We start from the raw sequence: 24197 nt of genomic DNA on the forward strand, positions 1-24197 counted from the left end.
CCACTCCTATAATACCTAATAGGAAAGCTTCTGTTTTTTTAAAACAAAGTTTATTTTAAACATCTTCTTCATTTCATTATAAATCATTTCCCAATATTTCTTTATGATTTTACAGTCCCACCACATGTGCGGAAAATGTCCCTTTACTGGATATCTCAAAAGGACATCATAAGAGACTCCTGCTGGAGCAGACCAAAGTCCTCTCTAGCCCAGCACCCTGTTTTCCACAGTGGCCAACCAGAGGCCTAAGGGAAGACCACGAGCAAGGCATATACCATATTATTCTCTCTATAAGACACACTTTCCCCCTCCTAAAAAGTAAGCGGAAATGTGTGTGCATCTTATGGAGCGAATGAAGGCTGTGTAGCTATCCCTGAAGCCAGGAGAGCAAGAGGAATCGGTGCACACCGGGGGAAACGTGAGTCACCCGAAATATTTACCGTATTTTTCGGCCCATAGGGCGCACCGGCTCTCCTGGCTTCAGAGATAGCCGCGCAAAGCCTCTTCAGGGTAACGGGAGGAATGCTCCCCCTGCCCTGAAGAGGCTTGGCATGGCTATCCCAGAAGCCAGAACAGCAAGAGGGATCGCTGCTTTCGCTGCGCAGCGATCCCTCTTGCTGTTCTGACTTCGCTTTGGTGGAGAGGCACCGCTTTCCCTCTCTGCGCAGCACCCCTTCAGCAAAGCGGGAGGAGAAACGGAGCCCCTTCTGTTTCTCTTCCCGCTTCGCTGAAGGGGCCCTGCGCAGAGAGGCAGAGATTGTTTTTCCCTTGTTCTCCTCTTCTAAAACTAGGTGCGTCTTATGGTTGGGTGCTTCTTACAGAGCAGAAAATACGGTAATACATTTGATGTTTTGTTGTTGTTTGTTTTTGTGTTTAAAAACACGTTATTTTGAGGTAAAAACACCTGAAAAATCAGTTGGTCTGTTGCATTGTAAGCTATGGCTGTAGCAGAGGGAAAGGGAGAGAAGGGAAGAAAGGAGAGGAACTGTTTGTACCATCGCTGCCATGGTAAGGTTATCTGTTTCCATAAAGTTCAAGGAAGCCTGTGTCTCAGTGGGCTTCTGTCTATAAAGGCAAGCATTTATATAATGCTTTAGGGTGTTCAAATGGCTTAACGTCCACTGGATTTAAAAAAAAATCTTTTAACAAACCTGTAAGTTAGATCAACTGTGTTATACCCAATTAGCAGATACGGCAACTGAGGCTGAGAGAGTAGATTGCCTAAGGGTATCCTATTAGTTCATGGCGGAGGAAGTAAGGTGCTTAATTGCTGGCTGTAGATGTTTAAGGGCAGAGGGTTCGCCTCATTCTAGTGCCATAACAATAGTACAAGTGTTGTTAACCAGGGTTTAAAATTAGCAGGCGCATTTTGCGCCTAAAGATTCTCCATTTGCATGCACCACAAAAAGTCTGGGTGCCATTTTTTGTGCCTGGCTGACACTCAAGGATTACTGAAATGTATGTGCTTTGAAGCCTCAAAGTACATTCTAAGGATAGGCAATATTGTTAAGGAGTTTAGCATTAAAGGGTAGTGTTTTGAAAACTGAAGGATGGTACCAACATTTTTATTGTAAACACCAAATTAAACATGCATTAACAATTTATGTTAAAAAAGTGATATTAACAATGTGTCACTTATGTGAATTATGTATTAGTTCATGCTTGTCAAAATAATAAATAAAAAGTGTTGCTGATACCCTGCCCCTCTCCAAATGGCGACTAGATATCCTGTTTTGGCACCCACAACCCATTTGGCTCCTAGCTTTTCTATCCCAGTTTCTAACACTGTTGTTAATGTTTAAATGTGGCCCTATCCCTGTGAAAGAAGCTGAGTAGATTGGCTGTGCTCTGTTTGCATAGAAACCAATGGATCCTTTCTCCCTTTGCATAGAAACCAATGGATCCTTTCTCCCTCACTTAGCTATTGCCAAGGCGATAGCACCAGAAATGTCTGGATTTTGTAATCTGGGAATATAATTAAGCAAAATGGAATCTTGGTTTTCAAACATAATCCGTTCCGGAAGACTGTTCGACTTCTAAAACGTTCGAAACCCGAAATCTAAAAGAGGAAGCATCAATTCAATAGGTAAACTCAAAACGGAAGCTGCGTAGCACGTTCGGCTTCCAAAAATCGTTCAAAAACCAAAGCAATTACTTCCAGGTTTTCGGCGTTGGCTTCCAAAACGTTCGTCAGCGGAGCCTTTCAAGAACTGAGGTTCCACTGTATATTTTTTCCCCTTATTTTCAATGTATCCATGTGGCTTTGGTTTTTTTGTTTTCTTTCTTTGGTTGCAAGTCACTTTGAGTTGCCTTGGGCAAGAAAAAGCAACTGACAAATGTAATAAATAATACGTTGGCAAATTTTGCATGGTTTGTAATCATTTAGTAGGCAAAAGGGGCACGCAAGTGGTGTTCTCAGACCCCTGGAAAGCCCAATGGAAACTCATTTGGTGTCTGAAATTCCTCTGAACTTTTAAGTGCCGGGTGGGGAGAATATGAAGAGGAGTTACTTAGGACTCCCATTTTTTGCCCCATCACCTATCGTATTTTTCGCTCTATAGGATGCACTTTTTCCCCTCCAAAAATGAAGGGGAAATGTGTGTGCATCCTATGGAGCGAATCCAGGCTCCTTGGCTTCGCCGCGACGCGCCTGTCCTGGAAGCCGGAGGAGGAACAGAAGGGTCTCCTTCTGTTCCTTATCCAGCTTCGCTGAAGGGCGCTGCACCTTCTCCCTCTCTGCGCAGCACCTCTCCTGTGAAGGAGGGGCGCTGTGCAGAGAGAGAGAGAAGGCGCAGCGCCCCTTGAGCAACGCGTCTGTCCTGGCTTCTGCTTTAGCCCTGCGCAGCCTCTTTGGGCAGGGGGAGCCTTCATCCCGCTGCCCTGAAGAGGCTTGGCGCGGTTACCCCAGAAGCCAGAATAGCCACACGGTATCCCGGAAGCCAGATCCCTCTTGCTGCTCTGGCTTCTGGGGTTCAGAATAATTTTTTCTTGTTTTCCGCCTCCCAAAACTAGGTGCGCCCTATGGTCCGGTGCGCCCTATGGTGCAAAAAATACAGTAATTCTCCACTTATGTGCAACATGATGGAATTTCACAGTGCCCAGCCCTTGGCACTGCAAGCCTCTAAAGGGCTAGGAATGCCAGGAGCAAAACTGTCCCATTAGAGGGAGGAGTTGTCCCTTGACACTGATCCTTGGATGCCAATCCTGTGAGCTGCTGCCTCTATGCAGCTGGGCCGTCAGGGCCGTACTTAGCAGAATGAACTCGCTATGTTTCGAACCAAGGGAAGTACCGTATTTTTTCGCTCTATAAGATGCACCAGACCATAAGACGCACCTAGTTTTTGGAGGAGGAAAACAAGAAAAAAAATATTCTGAATCCCAGAAGCCAGAACAGCAAGAGGGATCTGGCTTCTGGATAGCCTCTTGCTGTTCTGGCTTATGGGATAGCCACGCGAAGCCTCTCCTGCGCAGTGGGATGAAGGCTCTTTAAAGAGTGTGCAGAGCATGTGTGCGGCTCTTGGGGGCTTTTCCCCGAGGAGGGAGTAGGGCTGCCCTCCTCGGGGAAAAGCCCACAAGGGCCACACACAAACTCCATGCAGCTCTTTAAAGGGAACACTGAGCAGAGCCTCCTGCCTGCATTTGCTCCATAAGATGCACACACATTTCCCCTTATTTTTTTAGGAGGGGAAAAGTGCATCTTATAGAGTGAAAAATACGGTAATACACAAGCCCTTCCCATCTGAGGAAGGAGCCTTGCAAGGCCACCTGAAGTAAGCTGTGATCATGCACAGTCCTGCTGAGAGGAGCTTTCAACCAAAACCGCAAACCCAAATTTCAGCAGTGGTGTGATGGCCTGGGACTCAGGCTTGGACTCGGAGCCAGAGGAGTCTAAGTCTGCACCGGATCCTTTGCCTCAGGCATCATCTGAACCAAGTCTGGGGCCTGATCCTGAAGAGTCCCAGTCTGCACAGGTTCCCCTGCAACAAACACCAGGTGGGCCGAGTCAGGGGCCTGAGCCTGACCTGGCTCCAGATGCAGGGATTACCTCGTTGCCTTCAGCTGGGCCATCACTTACAGCTGCTCCACTTCCGGTTTGGTCAGGGGAGGCTGAGGCGGCCCCTGGGTCTAGTAACCCACTGACATCTCTCGAGCTGCAGAGACTAAGGTCTGAGAGAAGGCGAGACCTGAGTACTCGCAGGAGGAGTGCTTGCCTTTGGGTGAAACAGGGAGGTGAGTCGCCGGGGGATCAGGACCGGCCGTTAATCCGACAAAGATAAAAGGCTGTCGGATCTCGCCCCATATTGCAGGAGCAATATTGCTGTATGCTAGATCCTGCCTGAGATCCTGTACCTGTTCTTGCCTGGTTTCCCGCCTCGTGTCCTGCCTTGACCCTGTCGGACTGACTCCTAGCGGAACCTTTGGATTCTGGACTGGACCTGGATCACGATTCTTGGGTTACCCCCAGACCCAGCACAGGTGGTCAGCTGCATCCGAGAGTTCCCAGTGAGATTTGTAGGGATCCACTGGAGATCTCTGATTGGGAGCTACCAAGTGAAGCCACTTGGTATTTGACACCAGTTTTAAAAGGTGCCACCTACAGCCCCTTGCCAAGGAGCAAGCAGGAGCTCATTGACACTTTCCCAGCCACATCTTTTATATGCCTGTTTTCTTTGTCCATGGAGTTTTCTTGGCAGGGATACTGGAGTAGCTTGCCGGTTCCTGCTCCACGTTTAGTCAAAACTCTCCACTATGACCTGTCCTTCTTGGGTGACCCTGCACAGCATAGCTCATAGCTTCTCTGAGTTATTCAAGCCCCTTCACCACGGCAAGGCAGTGTTTTTCCTTGGGTTCCATGATGGTGACAGCAGCCACGAAAATAAAAGACGCCTGCTCCTTGGGAGAAAGGCGATGGCAAACCTAGACAGCATCTTAAAAAGCAGAGACATCACCTTGCCAACAAAGGTCCATATAGTTAAAGCTCTGGTTTTCCCGGTAGTGATGTATGGAAGTGAGAGCTGGACCATAAAGAAGGCTGATCGCCGAAGAATTGATGCTTTTGGATTATGGTGCTGGAGGAGACTCTTGAGAGTCCCATGGACTGCAAGGAGATCAAACCTCTCCATTCTGAAGGAAATCAGCCTGAGTGCTCACTGGAAGGACAGATCCTGAAGCTGAGGCTCCAACACTTTGGCCACCGCATGAGAGGTGCAGAGGCAGCCAGGAAGAGGTGGAGTGATGAACCTCAGCCTAGTGTCGGGGGGGGGAATGTGACCCTTCAGGGTTCTCCACCTGGTCCTCAGGATTCTATCTAGGCCACGCCCACTTGCCAGGCCACACCCCTCACCAACCCACCTCAAGTGTCAGGAATGTGTCTTTTAGCTGAGGTGTTGCCCTACTTACTTGCCTGGATGGAGAGGTGAGGCTTACAATAATACAAATCTTTATTATGGTCATAGACCAGCATTTGGCACTGTGGGTTAATCCCCACGACGTGGTGAGCTCCCGTTGCTCAGTCCCTGCTCCTACCAACCTAGCAGTTCGAAAGCACGCCACAAAGTGCAAGTAGATAAATAGGTACCACTCCAGCGGGAAGGTAAACGGCGTTTCCGTGCACTGCTCTAGTTCGCCAGAAGCGGCTTAGTCAAGCTGGCCACATGACCCGGAAGCTGTACGCCGGCTCCCTCGGCCAGTAAAGCGAGATGAGCACCGCAACCCCAGAGTCAGTCACGACTGGACCTAATGGTCAGGGGTCCCTTTACCTTTACCTTTACCTTTACCTTAGACCAGCATTTAAAATCGAAAAATTGCTTTAGAAAGCTAAAAGGTATTAAAACACAAGGTGAATATAAAAGTCTATAAGAATTTAAAAGAAGCTAAAATAATCCACAAGAAGGCTCAGTAACATTGGGCGGGTGTGGAAGAGCACCAAAGGCTGATATATAAAGGGAGGTGTAAAATTGTCCCATACTTATGAAGTAATGGGGAAATCAGATTAGTACGAATTGGGGAGCAGGCCTTGACATTTCAAGAGTTGAAATGTGTGATACTGTAGAAAAGTAATTTATTTATTGATTACATGAAATTTATATACTGTTTGATTGTTTGAAAACAAACAAAATGAAACCTCAAAGCAGTATACAAAACAAGAAAATCCAGGGGAAAATTACAGCAATACTTTTTTACAAAATACAAAAAGTTAAAATGGTTAAAAGAGTTTAAAATCTACACCAGCATTTCTAAGCATCTCGGCAGGCTTGCCTAAACAGGAATGTTTTTAGCATGTGCCGGAAATGAGTACAGTGAAGGCGTCTGCTTGATGTGAACCAGGCAGGGAGTTCCAAAGTATGGCTCGCGCTTTTACATTGCTGTTACTCTTGTCCTCATTTGCCCCCTCCCCCTTGAGGAAGAGAGCACAGTGGTACCTTGGTTCTCAAACTCAATCTGCTCTGGAAGTCCGTTCGGCTTCCAAAACGTTCGCAAACCAAGGCTAAGCTTCTGATTGGCTGATTGGCCCCGGAAACAATGCTGAACGCCAAAACAGACGTTTGGCTTCCAAAAAACATTCCCAAACCGGAACACTTCTGGGTTTGCGGCATTCGGGAGCTGATTTGTTCGGGGGCCAAGGTACCACTGTAGAGGGCTAGCCCAGCGAGGCTGGCATCTGGTTCTTCCTCTTCGTTCTGAGAGTGGGCCACTGGGGAATAAAGCCATGGTGGAGCAGGAATTTTGGTTGGTGGGAAGTAGACTGTTGGACAAACAAAGCTTCCATCAAGTATCTCTCCCCAATGGGTCACAGAGTAAGAGGCTCCTGGTTTTTTAGCCCTGGTGGTCCAGCTCGCCTGTTTTGCCCCCTGCCTGGCAATGTTCCCAACCCCTGTGGGCGTCCCCTCGCCTCCTTCCAGGCCCAGCCCTGTTTTTCTATCCCCCCCCCCCCCCCGTGCACTGAGGAAGCACCACAGGTTGAGTCTTGCTCGCCTGGGCGTTGCTGTGGGAGGGGGCCAGGCAGGCTGCCACTTGTTCCCAACAGATCCGGAGCAACACCTAGCAGAAGAACGCGAGAGGAATGTCGCCGAGGGCATAGAGCAGGTCCCTTTGGCACGAAGCAGCTCCATCCAGGAGACGGAGCCGTAACAGGCAGTTGCATAGCAGGGACGGGAAGTCTAGCGTGAGGGTTTGCAGTCATGCAGAGCAACAGCGAAAGAAGTCAAAGGATGGCAGTTCCAGATCCGCAGCTCGCGGTGCCAACTGGGTGCTTCCTGCCTTGTGGTCGCAAGAAAGTCCCCTCTCTCTATATATATATATATAATTCCTCCGGGGTGTTGTTGGGCCCTGGCACTCAGTCCCTGGGCCTCTCCCTCTCTGGACCGCAACACCTGAGCCCTTTGCTCTGGGCAGCTGACCAAGCAAGGCAGTGTGAATGTCTCAGTGCAGCCGAGAGCTCTGTATATTAATAGCCCTCTCCAAGTGCCAGGGAATCTCTGCATGCATTGAGAGGGCCGAGGCACCATATAAGGTGAGATGGGTAGTGATTATTCCAAGCAAGAGGGCTATTGTGGGAAGCTGGAAAGTTTATTGTGAGGTGACGAGCAAGGCCTTTTTTATTTTTATAAGGGGGGAAAGAGATATTTGTAAGAATTAATCATAATAAATAAATGTAAGAGGAGTACAGCCTACAGTCGTACCTTGGAAGTTGAACAGAAGCCATTCAGGAAGTCCGTTCGACTTCCAAAACGTTCAGAAACCAAAGCACGGCTTCTGATTGGCTGCAGGAAGCCAACTGGAACACTCACTTTTGGGGTTGCAGTGTTTGGGAGCCAAAATGTCCGAGTACCAAGGCATTCGGGATCCAAGGTACGATTGTATTTGCGTTCTTTTTTTCTTTTTTAAAAAAATAATATTTATTTAAATTTTGAAGGTTACAAAATTCGAAAAAAGAAGACACCAAATTAAACAAAAACAAAACAACACATCACATCACAATAAGAAAAAAAGAAAAAGAAAAAAAAACAGAAAAATAAAAACAATTAAAAAACACATCAAACCATCCCATAACTTATCTTTCTTTTGCTTGTTTCCTTGACCTCCTCACACCTCCCTTTTTTGTATTCTAGTTCGGTTAGCTATTTCAGCAAATCCTTCCCATCTTTTCCAATTTTTGTCCTGTAATTTATCTTAATATCAATGTAACTTTACTTTCCCTCGTTTCACCAATTAACAGTCTGTTTTTTCCTAAACCTTTGTAACATTTCTGCTAAAATCACATAAATTCATTCCAACATCATTCTAACATTCATTAATTTTACAATGTTTCTGTAAATAGTCTTTAAATTTCCTCCAATCTTCCTCCACCGAATCTTCTCCCTGGTCTCGGATTCTGCCAGTCATTTCCGCCAGTTCCATGTGGTCCATCACCTTCATCTGCCATACTGTATTTGCGTTCTTGGATCTTGCGCTGAGGTACAGTTTTTCAGATATCTCATCTGTACAGTTCTAAGCAACATCTGGAGAGCCACAGGTTCTTGCCCCCCCCATTCTAAAAGAAAGTGTGGTGATCTTTAGTCTGTCCACAGACCTCCCAGCTGCAAGCTGATAAGCAAATGGGTGTGGTTCTCTTGTCCCTCCAGGGCTGACCTGCCCACCAGACAAGGTGAGGCAGTTGCATCAATACCTGGAAGAGGTGGCAGATCTGCCTCCTGAGCTTATTGGCCGCCACCTCCTCATGCCCACTGGTGCCATTCTTCTGCTACATCTTCTACTGTGCCCACCCTCGTGTGTGCCCACCGTTGCTGCTGGGTGGCAGTGGGCAGGTGCGCAAGGTGCGTGCAGAGGTATGGTATGCAGCAGAGGAGATGAGGGCATTTTCTGTTTGGCCACTAGCAGCCAAATGGCCATTGCTGGCCCTGCCACAAATACACCGTATTTTTTACTCCATAAGACACACCTGACCATAAGACGCACCTAGTTTTTAGAGGGAGAATGCAAGAAAAAAAATTTGTTAAGGGAGCGCTGAGCAGAGCCTGTATGCATCCCAGGCTCTGCTCAGTGCTCCCTTTAAAAACATTTTTTTTTCTTGCATTCTCTTGCATTCTCCCTCTAAAAGCCAGCGTGGGGGCTTTTCCCGCCTCCCTCCCGCCTTCATTCGCTCCATAAGACGCACACACATTTCCCGTTACTTTTTAGAAGGGGAAAAGTGCATCTTACGGAGCGAAAAATACGGTAATTCCATTTGGGTTGAGAGCTCATTCACTCCATGGCTTTCTCTGAAGGGACTTGCTCTGGTAAGCAGACTACTCCAAGGAGGCAAGGCCCATGTTTCTCTGGTGTCTCTGGCTGGAGCAGACACTGATCCACCCCAGATCTGTGGCTCAGGTCCTTGAGCTCTTTGTGTTGGTTGCTTTGCCCAACTAAATTTAGCCCTCTTCCTTCTCCCCGCTGCAAACCTTCACGTCCATCTCACTGCCCCTGAGAAGGGCAGAATGGCAGGAGTCCAACGGATTCCGCTGGAAAACCAGAGCCTTTTCAAAGAGCTCTTTGCATGTGCCGAGCTCAGCGGATGCCAAAAGGCTTGGCTGTTTGACAGAGAACCCTGATTGTTTTGGGCTATGGGTGTCTTCGCCTTGGTGTCTCCTGCAGCACAGCTGTCTGTGCAACTTGACCCTTGCTGGACCACTCACACCCTACAGGGACCTTCTTGCTTTTTAAAAACCTTTCGTTTGTCTCCTCCTCTTCCAGGGAGCACTTCTAGGGAGGCTAAAGTAGAGAGAGCAACTTGCTCAAGGCCCATCCACTCAACTTCTTGATCACACGTGGGAATTTGGCCAAGGTTTCCCACTCCCATACTCTAGTGCAAAGGTTTTCAACCTTTCTGAGTCCACAGCTCCCTTGACCAACTCCATTCTTTCTGTGGCACCCCTGTGGGGCTCAGGAGCCCAGTTTTGTCACCCTTTGCCTTCAAAGCTAGCAGCCTCTCACCCTTTTTCAAACGCCCTTCCTTGTGGAGGGTTCCCTCAGCCTCCACTCCTCTCCCCTCTCCTTGGGAGTCCTCAGGGCAGCTGCTGCCACCCCCCACACCCCAAAGAGAGGTGCCTCCTCACACTGCCCCACAGGGGCCTGGGAAGCACCCCCTGGCCAGCCCCAGAGGCACCATTCACCATGCATGTGATGAATGGTTCACTTCCCCGCTCCTCCATGCATGTGGAGGAGCAGGTAAGCGAACCTGGCTCACTAGATTACGAGTCCACTGCTCTTAACCACTACATCACACTGGAGAGTTTATATCAACAAACAGCCAACCCAGCCTTTGGGATGCAGAGATGCAAGAGGACATCAAAGGAGAGAGGGAGGGAAGAAAAGAGGGACAGAGGCCAGTGTTGCCCGCGGCACCCTTGACCATCATTCAAGGCACCCCAGTGTGTCATGGCTCGCTGGTTGAAAACCACTGCTCTAGTGACTCAGTTTCATGACTGCTTCTTGTTCTGTTGTTCTTTCATCTGTAGCATCCATGCAGTAGCTGAGAAGGGAGTTGGGTCTGCATGCCTTGTATGTTGGAAGGTGGGGGGTCCAAGCAAGTCCTTTCCACCCATGCTGATCTGGCAGGTGGAGTCTGAGTCAGTTACTAGGACATGGCTGGGGAGCCTTTGGGCCTTCCAGATGTAGCTGGACTACAACTGCCATCATCCTTGAGCAGGGGTCAGCAAACTTTTTCAGCAAGGGGCCGGTTCACTCTCCCTCAGACCTTGTGGGGGGCCGGACTATATTTTGGAAAGGAGGAAAAAAAGAACGAATTCCTATGCCCCACAAATAACCCAGAGATGCATTTTAAATAAAAGGACACATTCTACTCATGTAAAAACATGCTGATTCCTGGACCGTCCATGGGCCGGATTTAGAAGGCGATTGGGCCAAATCCAGCACCCAGGCCTTAGTTTGCCTACCCATGTCCTTGAGCATGGGCTGAGGCTGATGGGAGTTCAGGCCCAACAATAACGTGAAGGGCTACCAAGTCCCCCACGTAGGAAACCAAAAAAAGTAGCATTACTTGGTGGCAGGAATAAAGGATGTGAATTGTCCCCAAAGAACGGTTTGACTCAAAATGTGTTGGGCTGCACCTTCCTTCCTTCCTTTTTTCTCAGAAAAGAATCCTGAATCCAGTCAGACTGAAAGAGCGTTAGACTCGTAATCTGGAGAACCAGGTTCGCATCTCCGCTCCTCCACATGCAGCTGCTGGGTGACCTTGGGCTAGTCATACTTCTCTGAAGTCTCTCAGCCCCACTTGCCTCACAGAGTGTTTGTTGCGGGGGAGGAAGGGAAAGGAGAATATTAGCCGCTTTGAGACTCCTTCGGGTAGTGATAAAGCGGGATATCAAATCCAAACTCCTCCTCTTCTTCTTTTTACAATAACCCACTGAAATGCACAAGCAGAGGTTCCAATTAACAGTTCCAGCGACAGACCACTGATGCCAGGGAGGGAGTGTTCTCCCACAGGTGGGGCGGGTCCCTGCTCTGCCAGTCCATTTGGTTTCCATGCTAGTTGCAGAGGAAGCAAAACCTCTTCCCCCACAGCTAGCATGATAATCAAGGAAGCTGATGGAGGAGAAACAGATTGCTCTTCCACCATCTCACCATCTCCGTCTTGTTGAAAGGCATTTCCCACTTCCGGCCTCTTGATTCCTTGCCGACCATGGAGGGAAGGGGGCTTCTGCTGTTCCCTGCTGGCTGCTAACCTCTTAAAAGGCTTGTAAATATTTTGTGCAGGCTAGTTATTTTGTGTGCTTATTCACAAGACTGCAGAGGGATATGGAAAGTGCCGCAGAGAAGCAGACTTGGGCTCCCCTTGCAAATGTTACTTTATGAAAACCAAGCATTACACCAGGCAGATCCATGGAGGAGTCTGTTGCCATGAAAGCAACATGGAACCTCCACAGTATAGGCAGTATACCCCTGAATCCCAGATGAGGGAGGTAAAGGGACCCCTGACCATTAGGTCCAGTCGTGATCGACTCTGGGGTTGCGGCGCTCATCTCGCTTTATTGGCCGAGGGAGCTGGCGTACAGCTTCCGGGTCATGTGGCCAGCATGACTAAGCCGCTTTTGGCAAACGCCGTTTACCTTCCCATCGGAGTGGTACCTATTTATCTACTGCTAGGTTGGCAGGAGCAGGGACTGAGCAACGGGAGCTTACCCCGTTGCGGGGATTCGAACCGCTGACCTTCTGATTGGAAAGTCCTAGCAAATGTTGCCTGTCATCTTCAGTGTATGTGGAAACGTCAAGTAGGTGTTTGGCATTGAGAAAGCTTTTGCCATGTATATGAGCCAATGGGGTCATTTCTAACAGTTCTTCCTGGGTTCTTAAGTGTTGCACCAATACTAGCCCTGGGTGTGGTAACTGGTGATCCCTCAGGGTGCGGTGGGGAGTTCGTTATGCCAAAGCCCTAGTGTTAATTAGGACAAATGACACACATTGTGTCCCATGGGCCAAGCTCTTGGGCAGAAAGAGCTGCGGCTGAAACACCTTGTTCCATGTTTGCCCCAGGCCTTCTAACATGCCTGGTTTCACATTCCAGTCCCCAGTGTGTGGCAGACATCACTTGTTTCTTACCAGGGGATTTGATGGAATGGATGGAAGTACCTATTTTTGTGGACCATTTCACTCCTGTCAGTCAAATCTGCTTCCTTCCCACAGCTGCCTCCCAGAAGTCTTCCTAGTTGCAAACCACTGGGGCTAAATCTGCTTTGTTGGATAAGCACGAGACCCTTTATCTCAGGGTTGTGGGTTCAAAGAGATCCCTGCATTGCAGATGGTTGGGCTAGAAGCCACTAGATGGTCCTTGTGGTCTGCTTCAACTCTGTGATTCCCTGGAGACCCCAGCCACTGAGAATCAAGCAAGTCCCCAGTTTGCATAGCTCCATCCTGGGTTCTGTTTTATTTTGCTCATGCTACAGTAGGATAATTGTGGGGTGCGGGTGGCGCTATGGTCTAAACTACTGAGCCTCTTGGGCTTGCTGATCAGAAGGTCGGCAGTTCAAATCCCCATGACGGGGTGAGCTCCTGTTGCTCGTTCCCAGCTCTTGCTAACCCAGCAGTTCGAAAGCATGTCAACATGCAAGTAGATAAATAGGTACCACTCTGGCAGTAAGGTAAACGGCATTTCCGTGCGCTGCTCTGGTTTGCCAGAAGCAGCTTAGTCATGCTGGCCACATGACCCGGAAGCTGTCAACAAACGCCGGCTCCCTCGACCAGTAAAGCGAGATGAGTGCCACAACCCCAGAGTCGTCCGCGTCTGGACCTAACGGTCTAGGGTCCCTTTACCTTTACAGTAGGATAATAATAATGTTATAATAATTTATTATTTATACCCCGCCCATCTGGGCAGCTCCCAACATCATCATCATCATAATAATAATAATAGTCAATAAAAATCAAACATTCTAAACTTCCCTAAACAGAGTTGCCTTCAGATGTCTTCTAAAAGTCAGATAGTTGTTTATTTCCTTGACATCTGAAGGGAGGGCGCCAATACCAAGAAGGCCCTCAGAGCTGGACCTCAGTGTTTGAGCTGAATGATGGGGGTGAAGATTCTCCTTCAGGTATACTGGGCCGAGGTCATTTAGGACTTTAAAGGTCAGCACCAACACTTTGAATTGTGCTCGGAAACGTACTGGGAGCCAATGTAGGTCTTTCAAGACTGGTGTTATGTGGTCTCCGCGGCCGCTCCCAGTCACCAGTCTAGCTGCCGCATTCTGGATCAGTTGTAGTTTCCGGATCACCTTCAAAGGTAGCCCCACGTAGAGCGCATTGCAGAGTCCAAGCAGGAGATAACTGCTCTGGCGAGACAGATGGGATGCTGGGGACTAGCATTACATAGGTAGGTAGGGAGATCTGTAATCTACAAAACTCTGGGCTTTGTGTTCCTAGCTCAGCCCTCGGCTTCCAGCCTTGGCCACCACAGCTGTGGATCTCAGAACCCTTCCCTCTCCCTGACTTGCTCTTTTTCTTGCCCGCTTCCTTGGCTGCAGCATCCATTCCGTTCTTCATCTGCGAGGTTGGCCTCGTTTCCCCTATGCGCCGCGGCTTCTTCTGCAACGACAGCAGCATCAGGTACCCGCTGCAGCGGGCTGAGACTGTCAGCGACTCTGTGCTCATCTCCGTGGGAATCCTCATTGCCTGTCTAGTGGTGAGTCTTTCAGGGGAATGAGGGAGGGAACCGTGCCCTTTTGTCCTTTAACATCCTGTGCCGTGCCTTGTTCCTGGCATCGAAACACCACCCACCCGACCATAGTATTTTGCTGATATGTCTTCTTGCATGCATTTATTGCGTGCCTTTCCATCCCAGGTTCCTCTGAAGAGCTCAGGGTATACAAGACCCTCTCCCCACCAGACTCCCTTCTAGAACATCACATCACCTGTATCCTGATGCCACACAATATTCCCTTACGGTTCCTTGCAGGAGCCCTTCTTCTGTTTTCCTCCAGCACAGATGACTCTCCATCTCCATTTCATGCAGCATGCTGTCAGGGGCCATGCTGAGGAGGCTGCACTTGAGGAGGACTGGATCCTGGATCTTCCCAGGAGCAGTGGGACAGTATAGATTTGGAACAGTGGTTGGCAGAGGGATAGTTCAGAAGGCAGAAGCTGGGAAGTACTAGATGGGAAACAGCTAGGAGAAGAAGCACTGGGAGAGAGAGAGAGTTGACTCACTTTTTCTGGAAAGCGTCCGTCCACTCAGCCCAAGGTCAAGGAGAGCAGATAAGGCGGCTGCTCAGAAAGCGCAGTGGTTGCAAGATCAGGTTACAAGGTGTGGTAGTGACGTGGGTGACTAGGGAGGAAGTGGGTGGAACCCTTAATTGGGAGCACCTTCATTCCTAGGAAATGGATTCTTTGTTCTCTCGCTATAATCATTAAAAAGATGCGGGTGGTGCTGTGGGTTAAACCACAGAGCCTAGGACTTGCCGATCAGAAGGTCGGTGGTTTGAATCCCCGTGACGGGGTGAGCTCCCGTTGCTCGGTCCCTGCTCCTGCCAACCTAGCAGTTCAAAAGCACCTCAAAGTGCAAGTAGGTAAATAGGTACCACTCCGGCGGGAAGGTAAATGGCATTTCCGTGCGCTGCTCTGATTTGCCAGAAGCGGCTTAGTCATGCTGGCCACATGACCCGGAAGCTGTACGCTGGCTCCCTTGGCCAATAAAGCGAGATGAGCGCCGCAACCCCAGAGTCGGACACGACTGGACCTAATGGTCAGGGGTCCCTTTACCTTTATGATCATTAAAATTTCTAACTGGTAAGAGACTCCTTTTACTGTGTTCTGCTTATCTACTGCCAAAGGAGGGGACAGGAAGCTGAGCCCCTGAAACCTGACACATGCACCCTTTTCTCCAGCGCTGTAGCCAAACTTAGTTCAAAGAGGAAAGTTTCTTTCCAGCCATATTCATTGTTGATTTGGCTAGTGTGGAAGCTGTTCTCTGTGGAAGCCCATGGAACCCATTTGCTAGGTTCAGTAAAAAATTTCCTTTCCTTTGGTTCTGATTGGCTAGCCCAAGGGCAGCTTCTTGATGGCTGGGACAGTGCGAATCGCTGCTTGCCATTAAGAAATGTGCCCCACTGCCAGGACTGGAATTGCTTGTAGCCGGACCACCTTCTCTGTTCAGAGCCAGTGTGGTGTAGTGGTTAAGAGCAGTAGACTTGTAATCTGGTGAACCGGGTTCGCGTCTCCGTTCCTCCACATGCAGCTGCTGCGTGACCTTGGGCTAGTAACACTTCTCTGAAGTCTCTCAGCCCCACTCACCTCACAGAGTGTTTGTTGTGCGGGAGGAAGGGAAAGGAGAATGTTAGCTGCTTTGAGACTCCTTCGGGTAGTGATAAAGCGGGATATCAAATCCAAACTCTTCTTTTTCTTTCTTTCCAACGCAGATCACCCTGGGCGAAAGCTGCCGTGTGTACAGCCTGCCCCACAGCTCACGCTCCATAGTCTCCAACCGTTACGTGGCTGCCCTCTACAAGGAGATTGGGGCTTTCCTCTTTGGCTGCACTGTGGGCCAGTCACTAACCAACATGGCCAAGGTTGCTGTGGGCCGCCTCCGTCCACACTTCCTGGCCGCCTGCAGGCCTGACTTTGCTCACATCAACTGCTCTGCTGGATACCTGGAGGACTACATCTGCACTGGTGGCCCCTCTGAGGAGAAAGAAGCTAGGTGTGTATGGTGACGTCTCCTCTCTCTCAAAGAGGGATGTCCTTCTGATGATGATTGTAGGGTCTGGGTCAGTTCAGCTGGGAAGAGGCAGTAAATAAAAAGGTAAAGGTAAAGGACCCCTGGATGGCTAAGTCCAGTCATTTGGCTTTCAGGCCGAGGGAGCCGGCATTTGCCCACAGACAGCTTTCCAGGTCATGTGGCCAGCATGACTAAACCACTTCTGGCACAACGGGACACCGTGACGGAAATCAGAGTGCACGGAAACACCGTTTACCTTCCTGCAGCAGCAGCACCTATTTATCTACTTTCACTGCCATGCTTTCGATCTGCTAGGTTGGCAGGAACTGGGACAGAGCAACAGGAGCTCACCCCGTCACAGGGATTCAAACTGCCGACCTTCTGATCAACAAGCCCCAGAGGCTCAGTGGTTTAAACCACAGCACCTCCTCAGCCATTTAAGGCTTTGTAGGTCAAAGCCAGCACTTTGAATCAGAGGCGGATTTAGGGGAGCGCAACCAGTTCACCCACACTGGGTGCCACAGGGCCCCCTGCAACAGTGACTTAGAACAGAAGGCAAAAGGTGGGGGTGCCAGATTTTGGCACCACACAAAACTGAAAGCCTGCTATTTCTTTGAATTGGGCGCAGAAACTAATTTGCAGCCAGGGCAGTTGGGCCAGGATTGGTGTAATATGCTCAAATTGTCTTATCCGGACTGCTGAATTCTGCACCAGCTGAAATTTCTGAACCAACTTGATGGTATAACACATAACAGTAATCTAAGTAAGAGGTTACCAGATTCTGAAAGGCAAAGGAGATGGGAGGAGCAAGGTTGGAACTTTCAAGGAGATGTCTAGAAGCTAGCATAAGTCTATAGCATACATTCCAGGGACTGGGATATGTTCATCATGACCTCTCTGCTACAGCTGAGACAGTTAGTTCTATTTATTTATTTCAAATATTTCTGTGCCTTCTTCCAGGGCAGGGCCCTCCAAAGGTGGCTCATACCGAAAAAACAAAAGATAAAAAATATATTCTGTTAATAAACTTAAAACAGCAGTCTGAAATATTATATAGCACAGTAGCTATGTAATGAAGCCAGTTTAAAATGAAGCAAAATCAGCAGTGGCTTCAACAATTTTTTTTTTTTTAATGGCCCAGCATCTTAGTTAAAAGCAGGTTAAAATAAGTAGATTTTCAAGGGCCACTGAAAAGCCAGTGATGATTGAGTCAAGTGTGTATCCCATGAGAAAGAGTTCCACTGAAAAGGCCCTGTCTCTGCTGCCTCCAAATCTAATTGAGTCATATGGTGGGCCCGTGAGAAGGGCCTCCGAAGCTGATCCAGGCAGCTTCATATAGGTGTCTTTTCAAACTATCTGGATTTTAAATGTCAATTGAGGATTTTAAATGTCAATTCTAACCTAGGGGAAGTTACTGAGGAACTCAATGGAATTTAGCACAAGTTATCCTTTGCAGGTCTCAGTTAAGGGGGGGTGGAGGGAGTTGAGGTCATGAGATTTGGCACACAGGGACAGTTGGTGCCAGAATATCTGGCTACCATCTCAAGATCTGGGAAAGATTCTGTTGCCTTAGACAGGATAATCTGGAGAATGAGAAATAGGAAACCTGGCAGCTACGTTCAGAAACTATCACCTTTGAGTGCCAGGTGTGGGAGACAAATGTGAGAGAAGGGCTGTCACTTTCATGCCCTATTTGTTATCTACTTGGAGATATCTAAGTCGGTGTTTGGAAGCTGAACAAGTTGGGCCTTGACTTTGACCCACCTGTGCTGCTCTCATGCTCTCCTGGGACCAGAGCCAGCCTGGCAGTGCATGTAATCCAAGCAGTCACGGGGGCAGCAAGATTTTGGGGTGCATCCGAAGTGCTGTGAAGTAGCAGGTGAACTCTGGCAGGTATGCCCCATGCAGTCATTTTGAACCAAAGGGGTAGGGAAATCTCGGATCACACAATTCGTTCCCTGTCATTTCCACTGGCACTGATCCCCGCTACTCTCATCCTGTAGGCAGGTATATAGCCAACATTTATAGCCTTTTCCTCCAAGGATTTGTCTAATCCCCTTTCAAAGTTGTCCAGGTTGGCAGCCATCATTGCCATTTGTGGTAGCAAAATCATATACAGTCATACCTCGGGTTGCAAACGTGATCCGTGCGGGAGGCATGTTCGCAACCCGCAGCGTTCGCAGCCTAAAGCGCCGCGTCTGCACACGCGTGATGTGATTCAACACTTCTGCACATGCGTGTGATGTCATTTTGTGTTTCTGCAAATGCACGAGTGCCAAAATCCAGAAGTAACCCATTCCGGTACTTCCAGGATCGGCGTGGTCCGCCACCCAAAAACGCGTAGCCCGCAGCATTCGTAACCCAAGGTATGACTGTACCTTGGTTTTGGAACAGCTTAGTTCCTGAACATTTTGGCTCCCAAACGCCGCAAACGCAGAAGTGACTGTTCCAGTTTACGAACTATTTTTTGGATGCTGAATGTCTGACGGGGCTTACAGGGCTTCTGGTTGGCTGCAGGAAGCTCCGCTTTGGTTTCCAAATGTTTTGAAAGTTGAATGGACTTCCGGAACAGACTCCATTCGACTTCCAGGGTACAGCTGTACTTTTAACACTGTGGAAAGAAACATTTCCATTGATTCCTGAATCTCTCACTGTTCAACTTCACTGGATGACGTGGATTCTAGTATTCAGCGTGTTGTCAATAAAATATAACTAGACAGTGGCTCCTTCCTAATGTAGGCTGCTGTAATGGTTATATGGGGTTGCTCGTGCGTAAGTTGCCGCCACTCCTGGCTAGGTAGCCTGGTTAAACCTTTCCTGGCTGGACAGCCCTTCACTTCGTGGCTGTTCAGTCGCTAGCAGAATCCGTCAGTAGGCGTTTCTTGAACTTCTTCCAGCAAAGAAGTTCTTTGACGCCAAGTCTACGCCTACTTTCCCTGCACGGAAGTCTTCTGCGCAGGGTGGGTGTGGGTAGCGGAGGACCTGTGCTCTCCCCGCTGGTCTCCAGTGAAGAGTCCTGGAGCCCCCTCTCCGATTCCCCCATCCGCCCCCCTTTATCCCTGGTGTTACGCTGATTTCCTTCCCCAGCCGATGAGTCCCCTCTCTCCCTGCTTGGCCCTTTACATGTCTTCTGTGGAAAGGGGTTTGAGCCATCACTGAACAACACTGGCCTGCTTTGGATAGAGCTGAAGCAACTGACACCCCCCCCCCCCCGAAATGGCAAGGCCCGGTGTGTACGTTTATTCTCTTAGTTCTGGAGGGACTCAAGTGAGATGGATGCATCTTGGCTGAAGAGGCAACAGGTACAAGTGGGATAGAGAGAGCTTATCCAGTCCAGAGTAGACTTGATGGGAGCAGGCCTGTGTGTTGAAGCCTGGGCTGGCTGCCTTGAATTCTTAGAAGGTGAGATGAGGGTTTTGATTTTAAAAGCTAAAGAGACACATGCAGTTGGGAGTGTAAAACCCTCCCTCGCCTGCAACTCACCTCCTTCCCAGCCCCTTTTCTCTCTGCCAAGGCTCCAATAGGGATTTTATGTGGTCTGTTATCAGCTGGCTGAGGTCATTCACCCTCAAAGGAACAGAGAGATGTTGGGAAGAGAAGCTGGGTCAAAGTTCGGCATCCCTTAAAAGAACAATGTGCACATTGTAACATAGAATCTTGTCGCTAGTCATCATTGATCTAAAACCCAAAGACCTAGGTGTCTAGCTTTCACACCTTAACCAAAGACTATTTTATTTTATTTTATTTTATTTTGTTACAAGTACAGTGGTACTTTGGTTCTCAAATGTAATCCGTTCTGGAAGTCTGTTCCTAAACCAAAGCATTCCAAAACCAAGGTGCGCTTTCCCATAGAAAATAATGCAAAATGGATTAATCTGTTCCAGACTTTTAAAAACAACCCCTAAAACAGCAATTTAACATGAATTTTACTATCTAACGAGACCATAAAATGAAAGCATTAAACAATGTACTGCAGTCACACAATCAATCAATCAATCAATCAGGAGCTGAAAAGAGCCACAAAAACAAAAACGCAAAATAAATAGTAAAAACAGACAGACCTCAACATAACACTCTAAATGGAAGTGTGGCTCTCAAAACGGAGCACGTTTGGCTTCTGAAAAAGGTTCGCAAACCAGAACACTTACTTCTGGGTTTGCAGTGTTTGGGTTCCAAGTTATTTAACTACCAAGGCGTTTGAGCACAAAGGTACCACTGTATATCGCGCCTTTCCACCAAGGAGCTCAGGGTGGTCTTCCTTGCAAGGTGGTCTTCATGCAGTGAGCATCATGGCTGAGTACAGATTTGGGAGGAGGGAGGGGCTCTCCTTCCCTTGTCCAACACTTTAACCACTTCATTGAACCTGGGTCACCACACAGTTAATATCCGGGATATCTTGGTCTTGTTGAAATGAATAGGTTAGATTGCATTTAACTCAGTGGGACTTACCCAAGCTGTTGCCCAACATTTTCTCAGTTGAACCCTACTGCTAGGAAGTAGGAATCGAACAGAGGGAAGCTGCTTTGCATAGGTGGTGTGAGAAGTGTCTGAAGGAACAGTGTTGTAAATAGGTTACAGGGACTGCATTGTCATGATCTGTGAGCAGAAATCCTCTGCCGTAATAATCTAGCAGACTGCATGCTCTGTTCTTATCTAACAAAGCAATCATTTTCTCTTCCAGGAAGTCATTCTACTCCGGCCACGCCTCCTTTGCCATGTATACCATGATGTACCTGGTGGTAAGTCCCTATGTGCAGCTTTACGTGGGGAGGGTCTTCGGGTGGTTGTGTTGTGGGCCACCTTGTGAGCCACAGGGTAAAAGGGGGCCTGATTCACCTTGCAAGCAGCTGCGTTGCTGTCTACAGGAAACACAGGTGTTCAGAGCAGCAGCTTCGTGCCATAGTTCTGAGCTGCTTCCTGCATAATTCCAGGAAATATTTACATGTGTGTGGTGAAAATAGGTTATGCATATGAGGAGCTGCTTCATGTGGATAGTTTGTCGTGTGGAGCAGCCTCCGCCAAGTTTTGTTTGGCTGCTCGCAGGTGAGTGAATGAGACCTGACAGCTCTACCTAGCAACCCATTCTGGGCACAGTGGTACCTTGGTTTGCAAACTTAATCTGTTCCGGGAGTCTGTTCAACTCCCAAAACTGTTCAAAAACCAGGGCGCAGCTTCCGATTATCTGCAAGAGCTTCCTGCGCTTGGACATTTGGCCTCTGAAAAATGTTCGCACACCAGAACACTTACGTACTTCTGGGTTTGTTTGTTCGACAACTAAGCCGTTCAAGAACCAAGGTACCACTGTACCAGAAAATTCCACAGACTGGTGGGGAAATAATTTGGAAATAGACTCTTGGAGAAGTCTTCGTTCTCCAAAGCATCTTTTTGAAGGCCCTTTTCTGCATTCCCTTAACTGTGAATTTACATGTTATTTGTATTTGTTTATTAAAATCGTTTATATACTGCCTTTAAGTAAGAAGCTACCAATGTGGTCACATCAATATAAAAAGAAATAAATTTAACTTTGCTCCTGGACTTACATTGCCTAGATATCTTGCAGGGGCTTTCCACTCCTTCCCAGAGGAGGAGCAGAAGGAGGGTGCTCTTCAAGTATACCCAATTATCCTTGGTTTATGGGGCACCTCCCAACCCCAAACTTAAATTGGTTTAAGAGTTATTCCCTCCACCCAGACAACATCCGGAATTATAGTTTGGAGGGGGATCTCGAACACAAAACTTTGCATCCTCACCAAGCTATAATAATAATAATAATAATAATAATAATAATAATAATAATAATAATAAAATTATACCCCGCCCATCTGGCTGGGCCTCCCCAGCCACTCTGGGTGGCTTCCATAGAAACAAAAAATACAGTAAAATATCACACGTTAAAAACTTCCCTGAACAGGGCTGCCTTAAGATGTCTTCTGAATGTCAGGTAGTTGTTATCGCTTTGACATCTGCTGGAAGGGTGTTCCACAGGGCGGGCGCCACTACCGAGAAGGCCCTCTGCCTGGTTCCCTGTAGCTTTGCTTCTCGCAGGGAGGGAACCGCCAGAAGGCCCTCGGCACTGGACCTCAGCGTCCGGGCAGAATGATGGGGGTGGAGACGCTCCTTCAGGTATACTGGACCGAGGCCGTTTAGGGCTTTAAAGGTCAGCACCAACACTTTGAATTGTGCTCGGAAACATGCTGGGAGCTACAACTCCTAAGGTGCTGCAGGGAGACCATTCCAGCAAAAACTGATATAAAACTCTGATTAAGTTTGCAGGGTAAATATAGTTGGGATGAGAAAAATCCATGGAAGGAAGAGTCTGGCACCAAGCCAGGAAAGGATTCCAAGAATCTCTGGAGCTTTTCCACTGAGGAAGGAAAAGGTGTCTGGCTGGGGCGGTTAATTTCCACGGCTGACCAAACAATCTAAAATTGAATGTTAAAGAAGTAGAAGCATTAAGACAGAAATGGGGAAAACTGTGGACCTCCTAACGGATTTGGGTTCCCGCCAGCCTCCGCCAGCCTGACCGGTGCTTTAGGGGTGATGGGAGTTGTTTTCCCACAACAGCTGGAGGGTCACAGGTCCCCCCCCTAAGTTGAAGTGTTGCTTTTAACAGCCATGTTTTCTTACATTACAGCTGTGTTTTGTTCCTAAATATTGCCGGGGGGGGGGGGTCTGCTGCTACTAAAATTATAATGAAACGGTCTTCATATTGATTAGATGGAATGAGAGGGCTTGTAAGCAGATAAAGAGGTTGGAAGTGAAAATAGAAACATTTTATACTAACACGTTCCACTTGTTGACCAGGGACTGCCCCCACCCCCCCAAATCTGGTACCTGGCTGGTCCTGGTGAGACACTGCCACTTTTGAGGGTATTTTGGAGATACCTCTTCAATTACGTATTAGTGGCTGATGTTAGGTTTGTTCAGGTTTTAGACCTGTCCCTTGGGTTTCTAAAACCTGCTTTTACCTGCCCAAACCTTCAGATCTTGCTCTGGGTGACTCCATCAAGTGAAGTGATGTGGGTTTTTTGTAGCGGCTCCAGAGAGAAGGGAAAACCAAGAGACTTTCAAGGCGTCTTCTCTATGTTCTTTTCAGCACCTTTTTATCCACTTAGGCTTTTGAACTGCTTTCAGTCTGTGAAATAGTATTTATTTATTTATACATACATACATACATACCCATCTGACTGGGTTTCAATGGTACCTTGTTTTGCGACCAGGATCCATTCAGGAGCCCCAGCCGCTAGCTGAAAAGGACACAGGGCTACGTCTGCGCACCTGCACGGAACGGTTTGTGCTTCTGCGCATGCGCGAGCAGCAAACCTGGAAGTAACCTGTTCCGGTACTTCCAGGTTTGCTGCAAATGTTCGCTGAAATGGACACTAGATGAAGTGGACGTTCGCAGAGGTATTACTGTAATAATTAAAAAGCGATAAAACACCAAACATTTAAAACTTCCCTAAACAGGGCTGCCTTCAGATGTCTTCTAAAAGTCTGGTAGTTGTTTTTCTCTTTGACATATGGTGGGAGGGCGCTTTGGCAGGATGGGTGCCACTACCGAGATGGCCCTCTGCCTTGTTCCCTGTAACTTAACTTCTCCCAGTGAGGGAACTGCTAGAAGGCCCTCGGCGCTGGACCTCAGTGTCCAGGCAGAACAATGGGGGTGGAGGCGCTCCTTCAGGTATACTGGGCTGAGGCCGTTTAGAGCTTTAAAAGTCAGCACCAACACTTTGAATTGTGCTCAGTAATGTACTGGGAGCCATGGAAAGGGTATGTGCAGTCTTTGGTTGTTCTTTGCATATAAATAAACTAATTGATACCGGAGTTGTTTCTAGTCCTTGAATAAGTAAATCCATGTGCATGTTAACACCAAAGCACTGTGCTATGTTATACCATGCCATTTCATGTGCCTGGTTCAATTTGAGCTGTTGAAAACCTAATTGCCTTAAAATGATGTTAGTCTGGCATATCCTTAATTAAAAAACCAAGCACC

At 48.1% G+C, this 24197-nt stretch overlaps 3 protein-coding genes across 4 annotated transcripts in view; 2 read left to right on the forward strand and 1 right to left on the reverse strand.

Annotated features, from left to right (window-relative positions):
- Positions 1-24197, reverse strand: part of IL27RA (interleukin 27 receptor subunit alpha) — an 818781-nt gene that overhangs the window by 304066 nt on the left and 490518 nt on the right. The window lies entirely within an intron of this gene.
- TUBB4A (tubulin beta 4A class IVa) overlaps positions 1-24197 on the forward strand; it is a 217215-nt gene that overhangs the window by 140936 nt on the left and 52082 nt on the right. The gene's annotated exons all lie outside the window — the stretch shown is intronic.
- The window catches only part of LOC310835000 (phospholipid phosphatase 3-like), a 38378-nt gene that overhangs the window by 6376 nt on the left and 7805 nt on the right, over positions 1-24197 (forward strand). The window contains exons 2-4 of the mRNA XM_083719645.1: positions 14016-14173; positions 15906-16186; positions 20886-20943. Coding sequence (XP_083575771.1) covers positions 14016-14173; positions 15906-16186; positions 20886-20943 — 497 coding nt within the window. The remainder of the gene's footprint in view (positions 1-14015; positions 14174-15905; positions 16187-20885; positions 20944-24197) is intronic.

Source organism: Podarcis gaigeae (assembly GCF_964106915.1).
Source record: "Podarcis gaigeae genome assembly, chromosome: 17".
NCBI classification, from domain to species: domain Eukaryota; kingdom Metazoa; phylum Chordata; class Lepidosauria; order Squamata; family Lacertidae; genus Podarcis; species Podarcis gaigeae.